Source organism: Perissodus microlepis, chromosome 6 (genome assembly GCF_051167445.1).
Source record: "Perissodus microlepis isolate ML-2025 ecotype Zambia chromosome 6, ASM5116744v1, whole genome shotgun sequence".
Lineage (NCBI taxonomy): Eukaryota > Metazoa > Chordata > Actinopteri > Cichliformes > Cichlidae > Perissodus > Perissodus microlepis.
Window position 1 is genome coordinate 13,790,201 of NC_140466.1, and position 21,837 is coordinate 13,812,037.

At 35.8% G+C, this 21,837-nt stretch overlaps 3 protein-coding genes across 3 annotated transcripts; all 3 read right to left on the reverse strand.

Moving 5' to 3' along the window:
- Window positions 1–2,221: 2,221 nt before the first annotated feature.
- On the reverse strand, window positions 2,222–6,957 carry LOC146385267 (CD209 antigen-like protein A). The gene is made up of 6 exons (XM_084929975.1): window positions 6,836–6,957; window positions 5,374–5,463; window positions 4,797–4,853; window positions 3,797–3,939; window positions 3,607–3,707; window positions 2,222–3,416 (listed from the first exon to the last, which is right to left on the reverse strand). Exons 1-6 carry the CDS (start codon window positions 6,951–6,953, stop codon window positions 3,269–3,271), a joined length of 657 nt encoding a protein of 218 aa, XP_084786101.1. The 5' UTR covers window positions 6,954–6,957; the 3' UTR covers window positions 2,222–3,268.
- A 6,145-nt stretch (window positions 6,958–13,102) lies between these two features.
- On the reverse strand, window positions 13,103–15,630 carry LOC146385268 (uncharacterized). The gene is made up of 3 exons (XM_084929976.1): window positions 15,374–15,630; window positions 14,629–14,765; window positions 13,103–13,211 (listed from the first exon to the last, which is right to left on the reverse strand). The coding sequence occupies exons 1-3, from the start codon at window positions 15,615–15,617 to the stop codon at window positions 13,194–13,196; spliced, it is 399 nt and encodes a 132-aa protein (XP_084786102.1). The 5' UTR covers window positions 15,618–15,630; the 3' UTR covers window positions 13,103–13,193.
- Window positions 15,631–18,843: 3,213 nt separating this feature from the next.
- On the reverse strand, window positions 18,844–20,767 carry LOC146385269 (CD209 antigen-like). Its single transcript, XM_084929929.1, has 4 exons — window positions 20,559–20,767; window positions 19,373–19,508; window positions 19,144–19,244; window positions 18,844–18,985 (listed from the first exon to the last, which is right to left on the reverse strand). The coding sequence occupies exons 1-4, from the start codon at window positions 20,765–20,767 to the stop codon at window positions 18,844–18,846; spliced, it is 588 nt and encodes a 195-aa protein (XP_084786055.1).
- Window positions 20,768–21,837: the final 1,070 nt, after the last annotated feature.

Here is a 21,837-nt window from a genome sequence, read left to right on the forward strand (position 1 = left end):
ACTTCTGTTTTCTTCCCCAGTTAAAATTAGTGTTTTCGTTGTTGAGAGGAGATGAAAGATAGTAATCTTCCAGCTTTCACTGATTATCATTTTTGGCTTTGGCCATGGACTCCAGCCGTGTCTGTAGTTGCTCTATCTGTTGAACCAGATTATTGAAACTGGTCTCATTATAAAGGTTTTCGTATGTTATCTCTAACTGGCGTCTTTGATCACTGAGGTTTTGGTATTTTGTCTCTAACTGGAGTCTTTGATTTTCAAGGCTTTCATAACTGGAGTGTAACTTATTACTTTGATCACTAAGGGAGTTATATTCACTTTCTAGCTGGTCCTTTATTTTAGAAAGATCGTTGTAACTGTTCTGAAACTGGTCTTTTTCTTCAGTCAGATTGTTGTAACTGTTCTGTAACAGAGTTTTTTCCATTTTCCAATCAGAGTTGCTCTTGGTATCTGCATTTGACACATAAACAAATAAAGAAAAAAAAATCAACCAGAGTTATCTCCTTAGGGCATCATCAGCATACCAAAAAATACTCACATAAGAAAACCATGTAAATGAGTCCAGCCAGGAGGAGAAGACACAACAGAGCCAGAAACACTACAGCAGCTCTGCAGGAATCCTTCTTTGCATGTCCAGATGCTGAAGAAAACCAGAAATGTATTATTTGTTTGCTTCCAAATGAATGTACATTTTATCAAAGCTTCACATCACAGAACACATCACATCACTTAGAGTGAGTTGAATTTTGACATGAGAATAAAAGCCAGCACAGCCTTCATCAGTACACACAGTGGTTTTCATTACCTCAGCGCAGGTTTCAGTTTTCTCTTGAGGCTACCTTACTATTTGTATCCAAATACAAATAGAATGCAGTATTATTATTAGCTATGATACTGTTACCCAAATATAATCTAGGCATTGCTAAATTATTTCATCTCATTCACTTGAATGTGTTTCCCCTAATAAATGTTAGACTAATAGTGATAGTACTGATAGCAGAAGTTATCATTGGTAGGCTTTCTTGGGTATTTATTTGGTAATCACATGTTATTCATTTATCTTTTACCTTTTTAATATGAAATTAATTATTACATCATTTTTATGTCATTAGTACAGGGCTGAAAAAAGTTAGACCACATTAATCTTTTTTGCTTTTTCTTCTTTAATGTGGGGCAAAGAACAAAAATGATCATCTTTTTTAAAAAGTCATGTTCTAAATTTATCCACATATTTGCACACTTACCTCAGCAGAAGTTGATCAATGCAGAAGCGTACATGAAAAGATTTACTGTGACACTAACTCAAACCCAGTCACCAAATCATTGTGTACTTACACTGCATTATTTACACTTACATGCATGACATACCATATTGTTGCCTTATTTCATACACTGTATGTATTAACTTGGTCAGTACATATAGTTTTCTGGGGTTGCCAGTCACAAAAATTACACTTCTAAGCTGACTCGAATGGTTTCTAAACCTATGTGCTGGATCTAACAATTATTTCTTTGCAGTGTTATCACGTCAGTCAACACCTGGGTGAAAATTATCACAAAAATTCATAAACTTTCAATCAGGTTTTCAAACACATGTGTTATATTCCTCAACAGATGTATTACCTGAGGGTGCAGCATCAGTTTGGTTGTGAAGCAACACATTACCATAAACATTTTGTGAATCGTGTGTCTCCCACTTCTTCCTGCTGTGTTTTCCTGAAAATCCGTCAACATTAGCATAGATATTATCCATTTCCATTCTAGAACTGCCGATGTCTGATGTGAAGGTGACAGTTTGTAGAGAGTGCCTGTCTAATACTCTAATAAGGAACACCTTCTAAAAGAGGCCCAATTATGTATGTGTCTCTGCTCAACAGGAAATTGATGACTGATGCAATTATTTTTAAAGGTGACTGTCTTTTTCTGTTTAACCTGTTTGCAGCAGCTACATGACTGCCGCTTCTATTTTAAATATACCATACAATACCGTATTACTTTATTTATTAAGCACTTTTAAAAACACCACCATGGCCTATCAATATCACCAAACATAAAAGACAAACACAGGCCGGAGGGTAACAGATATAGAAACACAAAACAGCAGTAGAAGTTAAACAATAAAGGAGTACACAAAAAGTAACTCAAGATGACAGTGAACTTTTCAACTGGTCCGAAGGCCAGGGCGTAAAAGTGTGTCTTCAAAAGAGATTTAAAAATGGCAAAGGGAGAAGTCTGATGTGAAATTGTGAAAGGTCTATCACCTCTGAGTTTGTGTTGCATCTTTGGAACGAGCAAAAGCATCTGGTCTGCTGATCTTAGAGAACGAGACGGGACATATGTTTCCAGCAGCTGGCACAGATAAAAGGGGCCACAACAAGCCTTTTAAAATAGATTAGTAAACAAACTGGAAGCCAGTGAAGGGAGGCTAAGATTTGAGGTGGCATGATCTTGCTTGCTTGCACCACATAAAAATCAAGCTGCAGCATTTTACACCAGCCGTAAGCAAGCAATGCAGGCCTGGCAAATTCTGATAAAAAAGTACATGGCAGAAAGGTTATAAGAGCATGCATTAATCTTTCAAGGTTGCATTTGGACAGAAGAGGCATGATTATTGGTAAATACATTTATTGACCGTTACATACAGTGCTTTGAAAAAACAATTTGTGCCGTTCCTGATTTCTTAGTTTCTTGCATTTTTGTCACATTTAAATGTGAGCGTGTAGGTCTATTTTGAGACCTTGGCAAAGTGGTTACACTTTGGAATAACTTGTACTTTTACACATTTGTTTGAACCAATTATCTTGAAATCTGCAGTTGTTTTATAAATGGATCCGAGAGACTTTCTCAACTTCTATCTTCCACTTCAATCTACAACTCTTAGATCTTCGGTGAGTTCTTGTTCTGAGTATTTGTAAGAGTGCTGTGAAAGTCGTCCTTTTTATGCAGCAAAGAAAATTCAACATGTAAAAAGAGAAATGGCAGACAATTAAACATACCAACCAGACTTTGTAGTTGTTAGTTATTTTAATCATTTAAGATGTTGAACTGTGTGATTAAACTTACTGCACTTCACAAATTGTGTGTGTGAGTTTGAAAAACAGCAAAACTATCTCATCAATATCACATATTCATATGCACATATGCAATATCACTGCTCACATACGCAGTATGCAGTCAAAGGATTGTGAGACAGCTTTCAGGCATTTGTACATGAAATGTGATTTTAAGCCTTCAGATGAGGAAGTGTATTTGCACGATGTTACTGGCTTACTTAAGAAGCCGGTTTCTTTTCACAGATCCAGAAGTTTTGATTTTCACATGATATGTCATTCCAGCTGTTTTCGAAATCAAAAAAATTTATTTCGACACAGTCTTCATTTTTTCCTTCAAAACCATTGGGTTCATCAGGTCCCCAGTAACTGAAAAACAAACAAAACAGAGAATTTAATCCAGGATCCATGCAGCTCACTATAATGTGGACAAGTTAAAAAGTTAGAAAATTCAAATAGCTTCCATAAATAAACTGCAGTATTCTAATCTGGCACAACAATATGTGAGGGCATTAGTTTTGCCACTGATTAAAGTAGAATAAAACAATAATGTATAAACCTTTTGCTCAGTGGAGTCCCATCCACCCATTTCCATGTCCCTTTCATGGCTGTCTCAGTTAGTCCAATCCACATAACTTTTTTAAAGTTTCTTGTAAAGTCCTAGCAAATCAAAAGTAAATAATTAATTATTGAAACTAATCACGTATTTATGAGTTTCTTTCCATTATTATTACGTCACATTCACAAACCTGCTCTTCTTTGGTGTTGATAATTGCCAGGTCTGCACCTCTCTGTAAACAGTCGTCTCTACTGTCTTTCCAGGATTTCGCAATAGAAGAAATATAATAGAAACTTGGGCGGAAATAGACCCATCCTTGTTGAAAATATTGATCTGTTGTTGGAGAAAAAAAACAACATTTAATATTTCAGAGATTAACACATACATTTACATTAACAGTTTTATTCTAAAGTTCGGCTCCTGTTAAAATTAGAACATTTTAAATAGTCAGCTTATGTAAAAAATCTCTTTAAGCAAAATTATCAGACTTCAGAGGCTGTCTTTGATTTATTTATTTGTTTATTTATTAATTTGCTGTGATCAGTATGTTGTCATTTAGAGATGATATTCCTAATAAGGTCAACCCAGGGCCTTTGTGGTCACAGTTCAAATGCTCTGAGTCTTCTTAAAACGGAAAGTGTTTGTTTTTTAAATAAAAGATAAACCAAGAGGTCGCAAGAATGCTGAACATAAGAGGCCTAAGAGGTATTATAGACTGCGAAAAGCACAGCAATTTAAGCAGAGTCCAAGAATAAGAATTATAAAGCTGGAAATGAGCTAAATAGATCTCCTTTAAGTATTGTAAGTCTTGCTTACAGCACTTACACAATGTTTGCTAATGAGGAAGGGCCTTGCAAGGGTAAAAATAATCAAATACAAAAAGTGAGAAGTAAAACGCTGTAACATGTTAAGTTTAAGTTGGTGTAAATTTTCATTTAACTCTAGATGGTGAATAAAATCATGCCGCCTACCACAGAACAAAATCCTGCTGTAACCATTTGAATGTAAATATCATTTACAGCTTGAGAATGTTGCATTAATTTGATTAGCGATAAAAAAAAGACTCATTTATTGCAATATATCCTACATGATACCCAGGTATACCAAAGTGTTGATATTATTAACCCTTAGTATATATACATATATGTGTATGAAAGGCCTCTTTACAAAGTTTACAAACTCATGCTTACCAGTGAGGTTTTTCAGCTCTTCGGTCTCCACTGTCTTAATAGATGATGTTTTACTGTCTGCAAAAGCAGAAACATGTTGTCAACAGAATGTAAGACAAGCCCTCCCTACAAAAAAAGCCTAAAATTACTTTTTCTTCAAACCGATACTGGAAAACATTTTGTGTCACAGTGAAATGTAAGTACCTCATGACTATGGCTTTATTTTGAGTTTTTTGGTACTCACAAACTGAAACATGACTTTAACTGGAAAGTCCCTTTCTTTTTCTAACGCAATCTTTAGGGGTTCTTTGGTTGCATTTTGACTTGATGTTTTTGAATCTAAACTTCCCCAAATCTTTTTTCTCTGTCTGAATGTCAAACAACTATTAATTCTAACAGTACGTATTACAATTCCTTGCCCTCAGTATTAGTGAGCTAAATGAAAACTAGACACAGGATTACAAATGTTTCATCTTGTCATTAATCAATGATGTACACAGTGATAAAAGAACAACAACAAAACTAAACTAGGGCAGTACTCTGTTCCAATATCTGATTTAAAAAAAAAAGTGTGTAAACGTTTAATTAAGCTACTTACAGAAAGCAAAACGCAGGGAGATGTTGACGGCAGCTTGGAGGATACACAGGAGTCCAAAGCTAACAGCAACCAGTCTGGCTAGTTTTCTCCCTTCAACACAACCATATAAAAAGTCCTCTTTAAGTAGCCTCTTTAAAGAAACAGGTCTACAGAATTTTGGGCTAACCTTACTCATCGAAACCTGACAAACTCACAAAGCTGAAAGATATCTGCATTTCCATGTTTTCATCTAAATATTAGGCGAATATGCAGTATAAACAATGATTGTTTGGAAAGTTATTATAAATGAATTTTCTTTAGTTGAAAATTATGGGGATGAATTATGTAAAAACAACTGTAAAACTTGAAACAGTTACATCAATTTGCGAGCATGGTGGTGTAAGAATGTGTAGTGGTTTTGCAAAGGAAAGAGAGAACAGAATGCAGAAGATGGACACAGTATGGCGCTTCTTTCCCTGTAACCCAGGAGCGCCTTCGATGCAAGTTTCTGTATGCTTATGCGTTTGTAGTATTGATGGTCTACATTGTTTTTCTGTGCAGTTCTGTGAAAATATTTTTGTTGTTTACTCAATTGCTCTGTATATAGCTATACATCCCATACCCTGGTTCACTCTCCACCCCCAGCATTACAAAGACATAATAAAACTTATGTCTTTGTTTTTTTTAAATACCCATTAAATTAGAATTCACTTCGATGCACAACAGCAGTTAGTTATGTTCATAAATGATAGTTTGGTAGAGAAGAGTTCTACATTCTGCTGTCACTCTGCCAAAGTTTCTAAACATTTCCTGTTTTGTTTTTTTTGTTTTTTTTTAAAAAAATCTTCAAATTTTGGTGGCACTGACTTCTTCATTCATTCAAAAAAAGTTGAGTTCTAGGAATTTTGGGTTTTGGGTCCATCCATTCATTTGGGTCCATCCATTCGCGTCCTTGTTTGGGGTCGCAGGGGCCACTGGAGCCTATCCCAGCTGTCTTGGGGCAAGAGGCAGGGTACACCCTGGACAGATCGCCAGTATGTCGCAGGGTTAACACATAGACAGAGACAACGATTTCGCGCTGACATTCACATCTATCGGCAATGTAGTTTTTCCTAATTAACCTATTCCCACTAACTACGTGTCTTTTGACTGTGGGAGGAAGCCAGAGTACCCACGCAAACACGGGATGAACATGTAAACTCCACATAGAAAGACCCCAGCCTGATGGTGGAATTGAGCTCAGGACCTTCTTGCTATGAGGCAACAGTGCTAACCACCGTGCTGCCCAAATAAATACAGAAGAGAGAAAAGCTCATTATTAGCTCACAAAACAGCAATTAGCATATTAGATCAGTAAGAGTTTTCATTGCAAAATATGTATACATCAGTAACATGTTTACATCAATTATTGCTTCATTTAAAATATACCTTTAAAAATGTGTTTCTCTCGTTGCTATTAAAGAAAAAATGATTTATTTCTTACCTGGTGCAGCAGGAGCCCCTTGACTGTGTTTATTAGAGCGACTTCTGGCTGACACATCAGGCAGATTTGCATAATCCATAGTAATCTCTAGTTGCTCTCTATGGGCAACTCTTGCCATCTTTTAAACAACTGCCTGGAGAGTGTCAGTGATGATGTAGAATCCACTTCTTCTTTTATACTTTTCTGTTTGCTTGTTTCCTCTTTCTGTCCTTCACTTTGCTCAGTATTACATAGGTTTTACCCTTCACCCCCCACTTCCAATGGACCAGTTTCTCTGGGGGAACACCCAGTGTTCCAAAACCAGTAATTCTATTGGGGGGGGGGGGATTTGTCTGCCATAGTTAATAGTGATTTGTTGCAGGTGGCAGTTTGTCTGTAGTATAGGGTCTCCCAAGGAAAACTAATGCTAAAAGCAGTTCTTTAGAACACTATGGAAAAGGCAACAGTGGTAGTGGGTCTGGTAGTCTGGCCTTTCCTGATGATGATCAGCCAGGGCACATGGGCCAGCCCTGCTATGCATCCACAACCGGCGGGAGGGACCATAGGAGTTTGATCCAGGATGAGGTGGTGGTCAAATTTGGAGGACTCAGTGATTTAATCTATTTTAAATATATTTATAACTAACCTTTATGGATTGCTTATGAATAATTTATGCAGAATTGTACCTCGAGCCTTTAAAGTGCAGCTGTTTTCTCTTTTATTTAATCAATTCCTTTGCTTCCTGTAATACCTTGTGAACCTTCTTTCTTTTCTTTTTTTTTTTAAAGTAACCCATAAATAGGGTTGGACTGGTAATTTGGTATATATAAATAAAACTGAATTGAATTGAATGAGTCATTATATATATTTTGCACTTTTTACAGGCTACAAGCCAGCCTATAGCCTGGAATTATACAGGCTACAGGCTGGCTTGAAGGGCAACTGTGCACTGGCCCTACAAGCACTGATAGCAGCCCATTGGTTAATTTTTATTACGACAATATATTGCCCAATCAAATCTAAACCAACCTCTGTGTGGTTCATAGCATTTATATTTATATTTTATATTTTTCAGACACATAGCGATATCTTAATTGTAGTGAAACCTGATATTGTGAAAAGCCCAATTCAACATAATGACAAATAATATGCGATAAATTAAGACCATACAAATTATAATTAAGGACAGCATTTACTCGTTTTGTTAAACATGATAATATTTAGCAAGTCATTTTAATATTAATGTATTTAAGTCTTTTAAAACTAGAAACACCGGGTCATTTATTAAAATGTTTGTTTGCAGAATTGTAGATGCCATTTACTAACAGTACCATCGACGGCAGTAAAAATGTTGTGGTTAAAAAAGGTTGTGAGGCCGCAGAATAAATAAATAAATAAATGGCAAAGATTTTTCTTCTTAGTCATGCAGCCATGTGGGAAAAGAATAGCAACAATAAAAATGTTTTGAATGGTAATGCTTGAGGTGACAAACCAAAATTTCCAACATTGCATAACTCGTAGTGATTGATGACAAAGCTGAGACTACGTAATCTTCCTGATGAAGCAACAGAGTGTGGTAATGGTAGTTCAGTTTTCCAAATGATTAACAAGAATGACACACAGGGAGGCACAGACAGAAAAACAAGGAAGATGATTAAGAATACCATGATGAATACTACGATTAATCATCAATCAAATCACAAAACTCAGCTGATCACTAGAACCCACAGTGTGAAACAGCAAAAGACTCCTTTTACGTTTGAATTTAGTGTCAACATTGACAGTGAAAACCAATTACTTAATGGTTGATGTTGCATTATTTGGAAGTGGAAGTGTATAGGTAACAGACTGATGTAACACACATCATCAACTGTGCAATTCCAACAGTCACACTGGGCTCAGGTGCACATGTCCAAGTTTCCTTGAGCATGACTGTGAAAAATGAGGTATAACGAGGACAAAGAAATAGTACATGCAAAAAGGTTGTGAGTTGCAATTATCTCCAAAGCAAGACATGCTTTAACGCTTAGATTGAGGATGCAACATTCAGTTTGCATCCTAAACAACATAACAAGACTTAAGGATGAGAAGGACAGGCTTGAAATGAAACTTTATAATTTTATTTAATTTTTTTCTGTTATTGCCCACAGCTTGATTACGGGAAATTTGGGGGTTTGTGTCTAAAAATTGAAGGGTTTTTAAAAAATGCAAAAAGAGTTCCTTATTATACAAGTGTCCCAGGATTTTTCATGCAATGACTCCTGGTGCATATTGCTAATTGTATTTCAGAATCAATTACTAAACAGGTATTTATGTATTTGATGACAGTATTAATTCCAATTTTGCCACTGCGAAAAAAGGGTACAAGAAATAAACGTTTAAACCTTTTTAAAATATTGTATTAAGTTAATGTATTCGATCAGGCAGTTTAGAAGAGCAAATGTGAATTAATTAAAATGTCTAGCATTTTAGGCCATAGAGTGTCTTTTCTGAAACTGGCACTAGGAGTCACTAGAGTTATTTGCACGGTATGATCCTAGTTTCAGCTTCAGTATAGTCTGACATGCAAGTACAATGTACAGTTTAAACATCTAAATAGAATACATGATTTATATTCATAGTACAGTAAATGCCACTGACACATTTCCATCATTGTCTTGTCTGTGATTTTCTTTTTGTTCTCTCACAGAGTTGAGCTGTGGTGCGTCTTCTCAGCGCAGTCTTTCACAGTGGAGGGAAGTGAACTCTAGTTACTTCCTCTCTAACCATCTGCTTTTGGGTCCGGTTCTCAAACACACTGGCAAACCCCGCCGTGAAACTTTCATTCAAATTCAGCATAAATTCAGCTGAATGTTTTACAAAACTATTAGTACAAGGGTCATTCTCGTGAAAACAGCTCGAGAAAATAGCATTATATCTAAATAGATGAAACAAAAACAAATACATACATGGAAACATGGGAAAAAATAAAATGAACAACAATATATTTGGTATATTGCAAAAAGACTAAAGTTGTATTAATTACTTTGGGGCGATAGAGTATGATAAATGATGACATGTCACATGGCCTGCTTCTTCCTGCTTAAAGTAAAGTGCTTCATGCTGAACTGTGTACTACTTTTTTTTTTGATGGATTTAAACATATTTTGGACAGATTATGTGTACAATGCAGCGAAGGTCTGAATGTTGATTGTACATGAAAGAGAAACAGGGTATCATTTCTGTGACAGTGGTAAGAGATTTTATATTTTTGAAAAATAACATTAAGACGTTTGTTAAGACAGTAAGACAGTTTGATTCGTTTTTAAGCAAGTATGTCGTTCCATTTGAGTAACATATCACTGTTGTAATTTAGTAACTTGGCACAATCCTCTTCGATATGTTCGCCTCCTCCATTGTCAGGCTGTGGATGGTACCAGTAGCTGTGACCGGAAAAAATTGATAAAAGGACAATGTTCTAGTGAAATATATTTTGCACTAATAATAATGGGAAATAAAGTTAACTAATAGTGTATGAAGTTTAAGCCTAGAGTGAAATATTTTAACTGTCAGCAAACTGGATATACTGGATTTTGCATTCACCTTCATGATCTCCAGAGGAGGACAAAAATAAATCCAGTGTTATCACTGGGTCAGAATTATCCAATACTACACTAAAATCTAATTATATTAACATTAGCTGCAAATTTACTTTGCATTAGCATTCCAATACCTTTTGGCCAAAGTTGTCCCATCCACCCATTTCCAGACATTTTCCTCATCTTGGTCAGTCAGGCCAAGCCAAACTCTTTTGCCTAGGCTCATAATGAACTTCTGCCCAAAACAAAAACAAAACAAAAGAATCATAATGCTGAAGAAGTATGCTTGACTCATGCATTGTTGTTCCAAGCCCAACACTTTTGTGCTTTTACCACTAATAAGTGCCAGGTATTTATTATTATCTCTCACCTGTTCCTCGTCACTGTTGATTATCACCAAGTCAGAATTTTTCCTCTGACAGTCTTTTCTGCTCTCTTCCCAGCTCTTCTCTTCACTTGATATGTAGTAACAGCTGGGACCAAAACTCACCCAAATCAAATCACCCAACTTACTCACTACTGACTGAATATTTTGTTGCTCTCAGGATGGTAGTCAAAGACATAATGTCCAACAGGAGAGCCAGGACAGCACCCCATGAGGCGTTAATGATCAGTGCCTCAGATTTGCTTCCATTTTATTACAGTTTATTAAGAAAGTGAGCATGATTGTAAACTTTTTCAGGTTATTTTGAGGTTTTTATCAAAATGTAAAGTATAGAATACTAAGGTCAGATACAAAAGAAGGCAACAGTGCTGTAACCCAGCGCCATGTGTTTGCCTTTTTAAAAAAGTTGTTTTAGAAGATGTAGTTATTCTTGTGTGGAAAGAAAGCACCTATAATGGTGCAGGCTTCCTTACCTGAGCGAGGAGGTCCAGTCATGTATGACTGTGAAGTTTGGATTTCGGATACATTTGAATAAACAGTGTTTGAAGCTTTAACATTCATTTTCCTCTTTCTGTGATGATCTGATGGTCTTACTTCAGTCAACTCTTCACTCAGTCCTGTTTTGTTGGGTCTTGAGGTGCCTGCTGTGTCTATCGTCTCCTTTATTGTAGAATACACTCGAAAACAATGTCTACTGTGCTTTTTGTGGCTTAGCAGCACACCGTGTATTTTTTTTAGGTACTTTTCTCATATAGTGAAACAGAGGCAGAAAAACACTAACGTTCCCACAGTAGGTGAGCATGTTATTATTCATGGAAAGATATTGATCTGTAAAATCATCTACCACAGGATGCAACAATTTCCTGCTGACCTATTTCTGAATGTCCAGAATTCATTTCATCACTTAAAACATCAGCAACCACACAGTTTGATATGAATGTCTATCTCAAATACATGTAAAACAATAAAATACAGATTATGCCCACCACATTTCTACACATACACTCGCACTGCAACTGTCTGTAGTTGTCTGTAGTCAGCAACGCTCTCTTCAGGTCCACAAATATGCAAGCACGATGAGGAAACCACAAATACTTCTCCACTGTGTAAAACAAAATCAAGAGAGAGAACAAGATAAACCACGCAAAAAAGACATTTTGTTCAGATCTATAATGTACAATGCTCTATACAAAAAACGAATTAGTGAATTAAGAATCCTGTATTATTGCAGGCTCTTTACCTTACAATGTAAAGATACTATTCCCGCTGTTTCTCTTAACATTGATTTCTGTTGCAGCTGTAAGGTTGTATTCATAGAATTTTAAGACTTGCTTAGGACCAGGTAATCTTTTACTATGTCATTTTTATGTGATGTGTAATTTAAATATTTAAACTTTGGTGGAGTTAACTGAATATTTTTTGAGCCAATACAGCAGCACCATCATGTGGCCATTTAAAGAGACTTCTGTAGTTTAAAAATAAAGCAAATGGGATATTGCACATGAGATAAAGTGGCAGGAGTGAGCAGCAGTACAAACTGAATAGTACAAAATTTTGAGTGGCAGTTAGTACAGTATTGCACAGAGTAAGGTTTTTATCTGTTTGAATACTAATAAGAATGAAGTGACCAGTGCAGAGTGTACAATGTACTTGTGAAACTGTAGGACAGATTCTCAGTGCATCTGTGGAGTGTGTGTGTCTGTTTAAGTGTTGTGGTTGAGGTGTCGTATGGCTTAATGGTCAAATATGTTTTTAAGTCTCGTAGTCCGAGCAGACAGACTCCTGTAACGTCTGCCAGATGGTAGCAAGGAGAACAGCTGATGTGCTGGGTGGCTGTGGTCCTTGATGATGCTGTGTGCTTTGCAGAGGCACTGCTGGAGATAGATGTCCTGAATGGCAGGAAGCCTCAAGCCAGTGATGTGCTCTGCTGCTTTCACCAGCCTCTGTAGTGATTTCTGGCTGCTGGCAGAGCAGCTTCCGTACCAAACTGTAATGCAGTTTGGTGCTCACAATTACTGATCATCAGGTAATCCAATGCATTTGATCACCTGTACCTGACTGCTACTGTGGAAGTATGCATACTTCCTAAATATATTTGGGATATACAGATATACAGAATATAGAGATTCTTTATATCACACACTGTCATGTACAAGGAAGTGATAATAAGGACTTTTAATGCAAAGCTTATACTGTAGAGAACAGTGAGCTGACAGGATCAGTCATATACATTTCATGAACTTCTTTTCTGTTTTCTATCACTGTGTGATGAGTTTGGATGCTGATTTATGTAGCCAGTTTCTTCTCACAGATCCAGACTCTCTCAAGGTCACATGATTCATCATTCCAGGTGTTTGGGAAATGAAAGTTCTTTATTTCTGCACAGTCCTCATCTCTTTGTGGAAAACCATTTGGCTCAAAAGTAGCCCAGTAGCTGAAACACAAACAAAATACAATATTTCAAAAAACAAAAAACAATGCAAAAGACACACTCTCTCTTTAAGATTAGGCTTCAAACTTTTCTTTTTGATTAAACGTATTGTCAGGGCTGAATCAGGTGACCCTGTATCCTTAGTTATGCTGCATTACTCTTGGGCTGCTGGGGGGACTTCAGTGATTCACTGAGTGTTTCTTCTTTACACGTCTCTTTTCACTCCCTGTGGGTTTATACACCACTCCGTACTTAATCAATCATTTGCTGATATGGTAACTGTTGGGGTTTCTTTTTAATATTTTAGGAAGTTTACGTTACAGGATAAAGCACTTGAGGTGACTGTTGTGAAATGGCAGTATATAAAGTGAATTGAAAAAAATGATGATTTAGTAAACAAAGTTGTAGTCTTTAATGGAATCTGTACGAAAAAAATATTCAGATATCAAAAATTATGTTGCTATAAGACTGCAATATTTTTCCTGTTTGTCAAATCATTTTGTGAAATCTCTTCTAAAACATCAAGCCATCATGTTGTATCCATATTTTTCTTATTTCAGAAATTTTGGATTTGAACTTTGTAACGTTTGGACTTAATGACATTAAATACTTACATTGGCTTTAACTTCTGCCTCCTACATCCTGTTCTTCAGTCCTCACAAATTAATGTGTATGCCATACAGATGTTTGTGACAATTTATTTAACAAACCTTAAGCCAAAATATAGAAGCAGTATGTGAAGAAGTAAGCACACCGCATGACTCAGAATCTTGTTTAACTATGTTTAGCAGCAATAACGTTAAGTTCTTTCTGTTTGACATCGTTGCAGAAGAATTTTAGTCCACTCTTTTTCACAATGCTGCTTCAGTTTGCTGTGTTTTTTGGCCATTTGTTTAAACGCAGTCTAGTTGAAATTCTGACTTTGACTGAGACAGCACATTCCAGAAGTTCTGTGATTTGTTGAACTTTGCAGACCTAAGCCATGTTGACATGTTCTTTTTAGAGTGAAGAGAAAGAGAAGACATGAAGATCTTTTTGTAATTTCTCTTAACATTGCACTCACCGACACAAGGTCGTATATAAATGATTTTAAGACTTGATAGACTTAACTTAACTTATCTTGCGGTGCAGCACAATAAGAAAAAAGTAAAACCTTGTAACAAGCAGAGACCCATCCACCCATTTCCAGATCCCCTCTTTCTCACTGTCAGTCAATCCTATCCACATCAGCTTTTGAAAATTTCTTGTGAATTCCTTGTTGAGAGAAAGAAATATATATACATTATATATATATATATATATATATATATATATATATATATATATATATATATATATATATATATATATATATATATATATATATTATATAACATATATACAACACACATATAGACAGAAACCACATTTAGAAAATCACCTGTTCTTCTTTGCTGTTGATAATCACCAGATCAGCACCTCTCTGGAGACAATCATTTCTACTTTCTTGCCAGGATTTTTTGTTTGAAGAAATGTAATATAAACTACCATTGAAGTGCATCCATTCTCGCAGACAACCTGTTAAAGGAAAGAAAAAAAAACACAGGAATGTCTGCAGGTGGAGTGAAATGAGTTTATCTCTGCAGTGACCTCATCACTGTTAGGAGGCCTGATGCTGCTTTTGTCATTTCTAGCAGCTGTCAGTAGTGGAATCACTTCTGCATCTGGTTGTTTGACAGTTTTTTAACAACAAAATAGAGAAATGAAAAACAGCAGACACATCATGAATTAGCTCAGCCTGAGCGAAGAAGTCGGCTGAATTAAGTGATTAAATGCAGTCTTAACTGAGATATTACAGTATTATATCAGCTCTTTTGTAGTGGTTTTAATTGGGTGATTTGACATATACTGTATAAATCAAACACGGTGAACCAACACTGCATGTGTGCTGCTTTGGATAATAAATTTCTATTATTTCAAAACTTCAAACTTTTGTTGAGTCACATTTAGCTCCAAGATTTACTTAAGATGTCATTTGGGATCCACTGAACCTTACTTTTCCTGATATTTTTCCTAAACCTTAATAGGATTATAAATGTGCTGAGAAAAAAAAAATGTGTGCCTTACTTCAAAATATCCCCCCAAAACTTGTTTTGTTTTTATGGAGGTGAAATAACAATAATTACCAACAGACTTTCTCTGAAGATCATCTCTATTTTTGGTCATGTCTTCAAGTGTCTTTTGGAGCTGGCCTCTGTCTTCCACCATATTGTTGTAGCTTTTCTGTAGCTGGTCTCGTTCCAATTTCAGAATACTGTGCCTGGTCTGTAACTGGTGTTGTTCAATTGTTAGGCTGTTGTAACTGGTCTGCAACTCATTCCACTTTCTGGTCAAGTTTTCGTAACGGTTGTATGACATCATCATCTCCATCGTCTGCTGAGATTTGCCTTGGGTGACTGCGTTGAGCCCGTGAAATTAAAATAAGAAAACCATGTTAAACAACTACACATCACCTGTTGAAGATTATATTAACTGCTGTACTCACAAAGAAAAAATAGAGTTATGAGTCCAATCAAGAGAAGAAGACACAGCAGGCCCAGAAGAATCACAGCAGCTTTGCAGGAACTTTTCTTCACAAATTTAGTACCTAGGCATATAAGTCAAGATTTGTGAAGTTTTAGAATAATAATAAAAAAAACCCTGTGCTATCTGTCCATGCACTATTCTAACAATATGTGGTTATTTTTATGTTTTGCATGCACAACAGAAATCAGAACTATTCCCAGAGTGAAAAAACTGCCTTCCTGACAAACAAACACAGAAAAACTGTTCTGCTGTCATGCACTGGGCTACCATGTGATGGGTACAGGTCTCTCCATCACAGGGGACCGTTTCTTATCAAAGAAGACTGCAGTCCTTTTGTCATTTAGACAAAAAATAATAAATTATATTTTCTTCGTTTCCCTGATTTTTAAAAATCTATATCACCATGATGACCTAGTTTTAATTTCTGATCCATTACCCACCTATTATGATAGCAAAAACACAACTCTCTTCGATATTGTTTAAGTTAAGTCAGGGTGATACTTTTTTGATATTTTGATCAGAATGATAAAAGACTTAATGCTTTAATTTTCCAAAACTCTTTTGTTATTTACATTACATTTGCTACATTGCTTTTTTAGGATAACTGACCAGCGTTGATGATGGGGGTCAGGAAAGTTCTCTTAAGATTCTGATGTCAAAACCAGAACAGACTATAGTAAAACACATTTACAGTAACGCAGAAACATTTGTCTGAGACGGTTCATCCATGTCTAATAATTATTTTAACTCTGATGCAGTGAAACTTTACAAAGATCCTTTCTGATGGAGCTTTCAGGAGCCACTAGACACTTGCTGTAAGTAATGCTAGCATATTGTGAGATATGAGATCAGTTATGATCACAGAGACATACATACAGCCAATAGTTGCTTGAACTGTAGACAACAGTATGTATTTATATAGCGCTTTACTAATCCCTAAGGACCCAAAAGCGCTTTACACATTCCGTCATCCACCCATTCACACACACATTCACACACTGGTGATGGCAAGCTACATTGTAGCCAAAAGCAGGCGTTATTCAGTCAGGTCAGTCAATTCTCTTTCATCAAAATACAAAATTGCTAAAACAGGTAAAACAATGTGGGTTTTTTTGTTTAGTAAAGTTGCCTGTGTTTGTGCATAAAATTGTAACAGTGTCAAATTATTTGTTTATTACCTGTGAATGCAGGTCCAGTCCTGTTCATCTCCACAGTTTGGATATCATCATAAGTGACATAAATATTTTCTGAGGAATTTAGGTCCCCTTTTAGCTTTCTGTGATTAATTGCTATGTTGTTTAAATAAATGTCATCCATGATGTTATTCTGTGCTGTGGTTCAGTTACAACCTGAACAGGAACTTGAGATTAACAAAGTTTTGAGAACTGTGTGAAAAAGTGTGATTCTCTTTAACAGGAAATGAAGGTCTGGTGGGATGAAATAATAATAGGCCACTTTATTTGTGTTCTGCCCACAGGTTGCAGCTGCATCAAAGCAGTGTGTGTGTGTGTGTGTGTGTGTGTGTGTGTGTGTGTGTGTGTGCGTGTGTGTGTGTGTGTGTGTGTGCGCACGTGATGCACTGTTTATACTACAATATAAATCAAACTGAACTGAATTTGTTTGAACAGCTGTTTGACTTTGTTCACCTTTTTGAAGACAGTCTTGTCTGTTTTCTTTTCAAAATTTGCCTTATGAAGAAATATCTTTCACATGTCATTTGTACATCTTTTCAAACAAAAAGAGCGCTGAACAAAAGCTCTGAGCCACGCCGTCTGAGCAGCACTCAGGGGTTAATGGAAACCAGACAAAGGGAGGCAAAACAATTATTAAATTTCTACCAAACTTGTGTCTATCATAGTGTATCTTAAAGACTTCAAAGACCAACCAAAAGGAAGCACTTCAATCTCACGCTAAGGGCTTACTTGTGCATCCTATAGGATATTTAAAAGTAGAACGGGAGGCAGAACTTTTCAGGCCCCTCTTCTGTGGAATCAGCTGCCAGTTTGAATTTGGGAGACATAATTTTCTTTAAGAAATTCTTTAAGCAATGTCATTTCTCTCTAAGTTATCAGCTTTAATCCATTTTGGCTGTGGGGCATATGCAACAAGGGAAATATCTGAATACAGTTTGCTGACAGAATATTTCCTGTCAGTTATAACCACAGTAGTATTGAGTACCACAAGCATGGCCCAGTATGTTTAAGTAATCTATTGTTTTCCTGGGACTGTGTTTGTGGCTATCTGGTTAGTATTTCTGCAAAACCTGAAAAAAGTATGTTAAAATAGCAATGTTTATGCAGACAGACATAAAAGGATGTAAAGATCTTTCTTTAAGAAATAACAGATCCAATATTTATTGAATATTATGCATATGTCATATTGCCCATTCCAAATATAATATTAAACTTGTTCCCATAGATGCTGTGTTTCATTATTGCTAGCAACCAATTAATTCTTGCAAGCCTAAAACTTAACAGAAATTAAATAATTCTGCCACTTTTAGGTTATGCACCCCTCTGATATTCAGTCAACAAGTGTAGTTCAGTCATATCAGTACAATCTGTTTGTGTTCACTATTTCCCTCCTTGCTTCTGAGATGCCACAAACACACAAGGTTATAAAAAGGTAGGCAAGGCATACACATGAAAAGCACTAGCGAAATAATACATGCATAAGTACTTTTAATTTCTACCACTGCATTGTAGTTCAAATACAACAAAAAGATAGATAGATAGTAAATGAGAGCCACACTAAGTAAAAAGAATAAAATATACATACAGATGGAAAACTTATGGTTAGAGAGTCTTTTTCTATAGGATGAGTATTTTTAAGCAGGGGATTGTTTTTAATCAAATACAGCTAACAATGTTATAACCAGTCACACCAGAGCAGATCTCCATCACTGAGAAGGTTCATAGTGACAAAAGATTTCTTGATTTTGAAAGCAAAGCAAAAAGCCTCTGTGTGTACTTGTTTCTTTGTAAATTTCCACAGTTTTCTGTCCAGCTTCATTTCACAAGTGCATCTTGTGGCTCTGTTTTATGCATTATTTGATGGACTTGATGTGAAGTTATGGGGAAGCTTTCTTCTCACACATCCAGAAGTGTAAAATAGAGCATTTTTCATCATTCCAGCTGTTTTGTGAGTTGTAATTTTTTATTTGCCCACAGTTTTCATTTTTGAGTCCATTAGGCTCACCGCTATTCCAGTAGCTGAAAATAAAGATAAAATTATGAGAGTTAAACTCAACAATCTGATCAGTTTTTTCTTTTCAGTAACTGTAACTTAGATACTAAAGAGACAGCATGAACAGTATCTTTTTACTTAAAATATATGCAAACTAAAGAATGGATTTTATTTGTATTTAAACCTTTTGGTCATTCGAGTCCCATCCACCCATTTCCATGTCCCGTCTGTCTCTGAGTCAGTCAGTCCAATCCACAAATACTTGTTTAACTGATTCACAAAGTTCTTTTTAAAAAAGAGAGAAACCAACTGTAAGGATACTGAGTTTAAACTGATGTATCTATATAGCCTCCACTTAACTGAACTTTGATTTCATTTTAATTTTCATTTATATATTTTTAATGCACTCCCACCTGTTCCTCTTGGCTGTTGATAATCACCAGGTCTGCACCTTTTTGAAGACAGTCTTGTCTGCTCTCTTGCCAGGATTTCTCCTCTGAAGACATGTAATAGAAACTACCGCTAACATACACCCATTTATGCTGAAAATCGAATATAAAAAAATAGAAGAAGAATGTTAACAATTTGGGGTTACATTTTACGAGGTAGCTTTCACATAACCCTAATGATGAGCTTTTTCACAGCCATTGCTTTGGAGATAGTGACACAAATTCAAAACACTTTGGTGGTGAAAAAAACATTCTGTCATAGTTGCACAATTTGTCAGAATGTGTTTCCTAAGACATAGTCCAAGTCAGTGTTCTCAGCACTTTGATTTTTAGATTTGTTTTCATGTTCATTAACAATGTGCACTTAATTACTCCAATTGTGCACAACGTTAATAGTAACTCTCAGGGCTGAGAAGATGAGAAAGATATAAGATTATATAAGAAAGCTATTTGAACTTTGGTGACTTCTAGTGAGATGTGTAAAATGTGATAAAGTGATTTCCGCTGTAATCTGCATCAGCAGCTGTAGGTAAAAAAAGAAAGGCATTGAAAGGAAGCTGCTTATTACTGTCATCAATGTGGCAAGACTCTTAATGCTGCTTTCATTTCTTACACAAGAAGCCCTAAGCGTAAACCACAATGTTGGTGGTACAGTCATCTCTGTATTTGGTTGTCTTTTTTTTTTTTTTTATTATTTGCAGCTTCAAGTACATAATTGAAAAAGAGTGAAGGCAAACTAAGTGAGTTCAGTTTGAGTCAGGAAGTCATCTGAACAGCATCAAAAGATTGTTTATTTTCTAAGTCCAGTGGCATTAAGTTATTGTATGAATTCTTTGGGAATTTTTATCTCAGAGCTCTGAAATACTTCATGTATCAACTGTTATTGTCTAACACTGCAGCCGTGCTCCTTATGATGCCAAGAAATGAGTAAAAACAAACAAAGAAACAAAGTGAAAAATTTGAATTTAAAACATTTTGCAATCACATTTAACTATGATATTTATTTATGATGTCTTGTAGGCAGGGTCTGTGCTAAATCTACCACGTTTCGTTTGTTGCAATTTATAAACTATTGGTTTATTATTGAATCATCAGAATAAAGGCTAGACCCAAGAACATATTTTCTTTGAATGAAATAAAGGAATAATTACCTTGAAACTTTTTCTGAAGATCATCTTTTTCTTTGGTCAAGGCTTCAACTTTTTTCTGGAGCTGGACTCTGTCTTGAACCACACTGTCGTAGTTTTTCTGTAACTGGTCTTGTTCTGTTTTCAAGTTGTTGTAACTGATCTGTAATGCTCTCTGTCTGCCCACCTCCTCTTCCCACTCAGATTTGTCTTGGGTAACAGTGTTGGGCATGTGAACATTAAATGAACAAGCTCTATTAATGAACACCCATTTAGGACATCATCAGCATGCTATCTAGCTGCTGTACTCACAAGGAAAAGCCAGAATTATGAGTCCAGTGAGGAGAAGAAGACACAGCACACCCAGAAGAATCACAGCAGCTCTGCAGGAACTTTTCTTCACAAATGTAGTACCTGGGGCTAGAAGTCAGTATTTTTCAACATGTGTGCAAACATAAGACATTAACAACCTCATATTTGGCGACTAATAACAACGGTGACACTAGCAACTGCTCTTTTAATTTACAAAGTATTAAAAAAACCCATCTGTTTTTCAATCAGCGCCTGAAGAGTATTGTCTTCAGTACACAACAGCATTTATCTTTGTCAAAGCAATTTGGTACGGCAGACATTTACTGTCACAACAAAAAAAATAATTAGCACATTTAACACGAACCACTCCGAGAGTGTCATTTTTCTTTTTAAACATACTTTAAGAAGTTTGTTGTGCAGTAAACAAATCAGCTAAGAGCAACATGACAGATGTTTTTTTAGTTTGTCTCCTTGGAAGGTGAGAATTTTTTTTATAATCGAGTTATTGGTCTTACTTAATGAACCGAAATTTGACCTATAATTTCGCAGTAAGTATTGTAGCAAAGCTGGCCAAAATTTATTTGGTTACATTTTTTAACAGAGTTTAAATTTGTTTCCATTTTAGAAAAATGGAATTTGTCTATTTCCTGTACTTAAGAAGTTTTGGGGGATCAAAAATGAAGGAAAAATTAAAACCACTAAATTTCAACCTACCCACCCGTACTTTCAACAGCTATAATTTGAGCACATTTTATAGTATGAAGGTAAAAAGTTTTGCATGGCTTTACTTAGTATGCTCATATATGAGCTGTTTGGGAAATACATCTTCAAAGTTGAAAGGTCGATGTTATGTATTGGCTTTTCTGTCCTGAGAATTTAAAATGTATGCAGTTATAAAGGGTTTATACCTATTTCACAGACTGATTTTGACTAAAAATACTGAATAATGATACTAAAAGGGGAATTTCTCATTGTATCTTTCTTGTAATA

Excerpts from the sequence above, each read along its gene's own strand:
- LOC146385267 (XM_084929975.1), bottom strand. The coding sequence starts at position 6,953 with ATGGCAAGAGTTGCCCATAGAGAGCAACTAGAGATTACTATGGATTAT. Across the intron at positions 4,854-5,373 it reads CTCCCTGCGTTTTGCTTTCT|ACAGTAAAACATCATCTATT; the intron begins GTAAGTAGCTTA and ends CTGCTTTTGCAG. Across the intron at positions 3,940-4,796 it reads AGAGCTGAAAAACCTCACTG|ATCAATATTTTCAACAAGGA; the intron begins GTAAGCATGAGT and ends CTCCAACAACAG.
- LOC146385268 (XM_084929976.1), bottom strand. The coding sequence starts at position 15,617 with ATGGAGATGATGATGTCATACAACCGTTACGAAAACTTGACCAGAAAG. Across the intron at positions 14,766-15,373 it reads TCTTCAGAGAAAGTCTGTTG|GTTGTCTGCGAGAATGGATG; the intron begins GTAATTATTGTT and ends TTCCTTTAACAG.
- LOC146385269 (XM_084929929.1), bottom strand. The coding sequence starts at position 20,767 with ATGCCCAACACTGTTACCCAAGACAAATCTGAGTGGGAAGAGGAGGTG. Across the intron at positions 19,509-20,558 it reads CTTCAGAAAAAGTTTCAAGG|TTTTCAGCATAAATGGGTGT; the intron begins TAATTATTCCTT and ends TTTTATATTCGA. Across the intron at positions 18,986-19,143 it reads GGGACTCGAATGACCAAAAG|CTACTGGAATAGCGGTGAGC; the intron begins GTTTAAATACAA and ends CTTTATTTTCAG.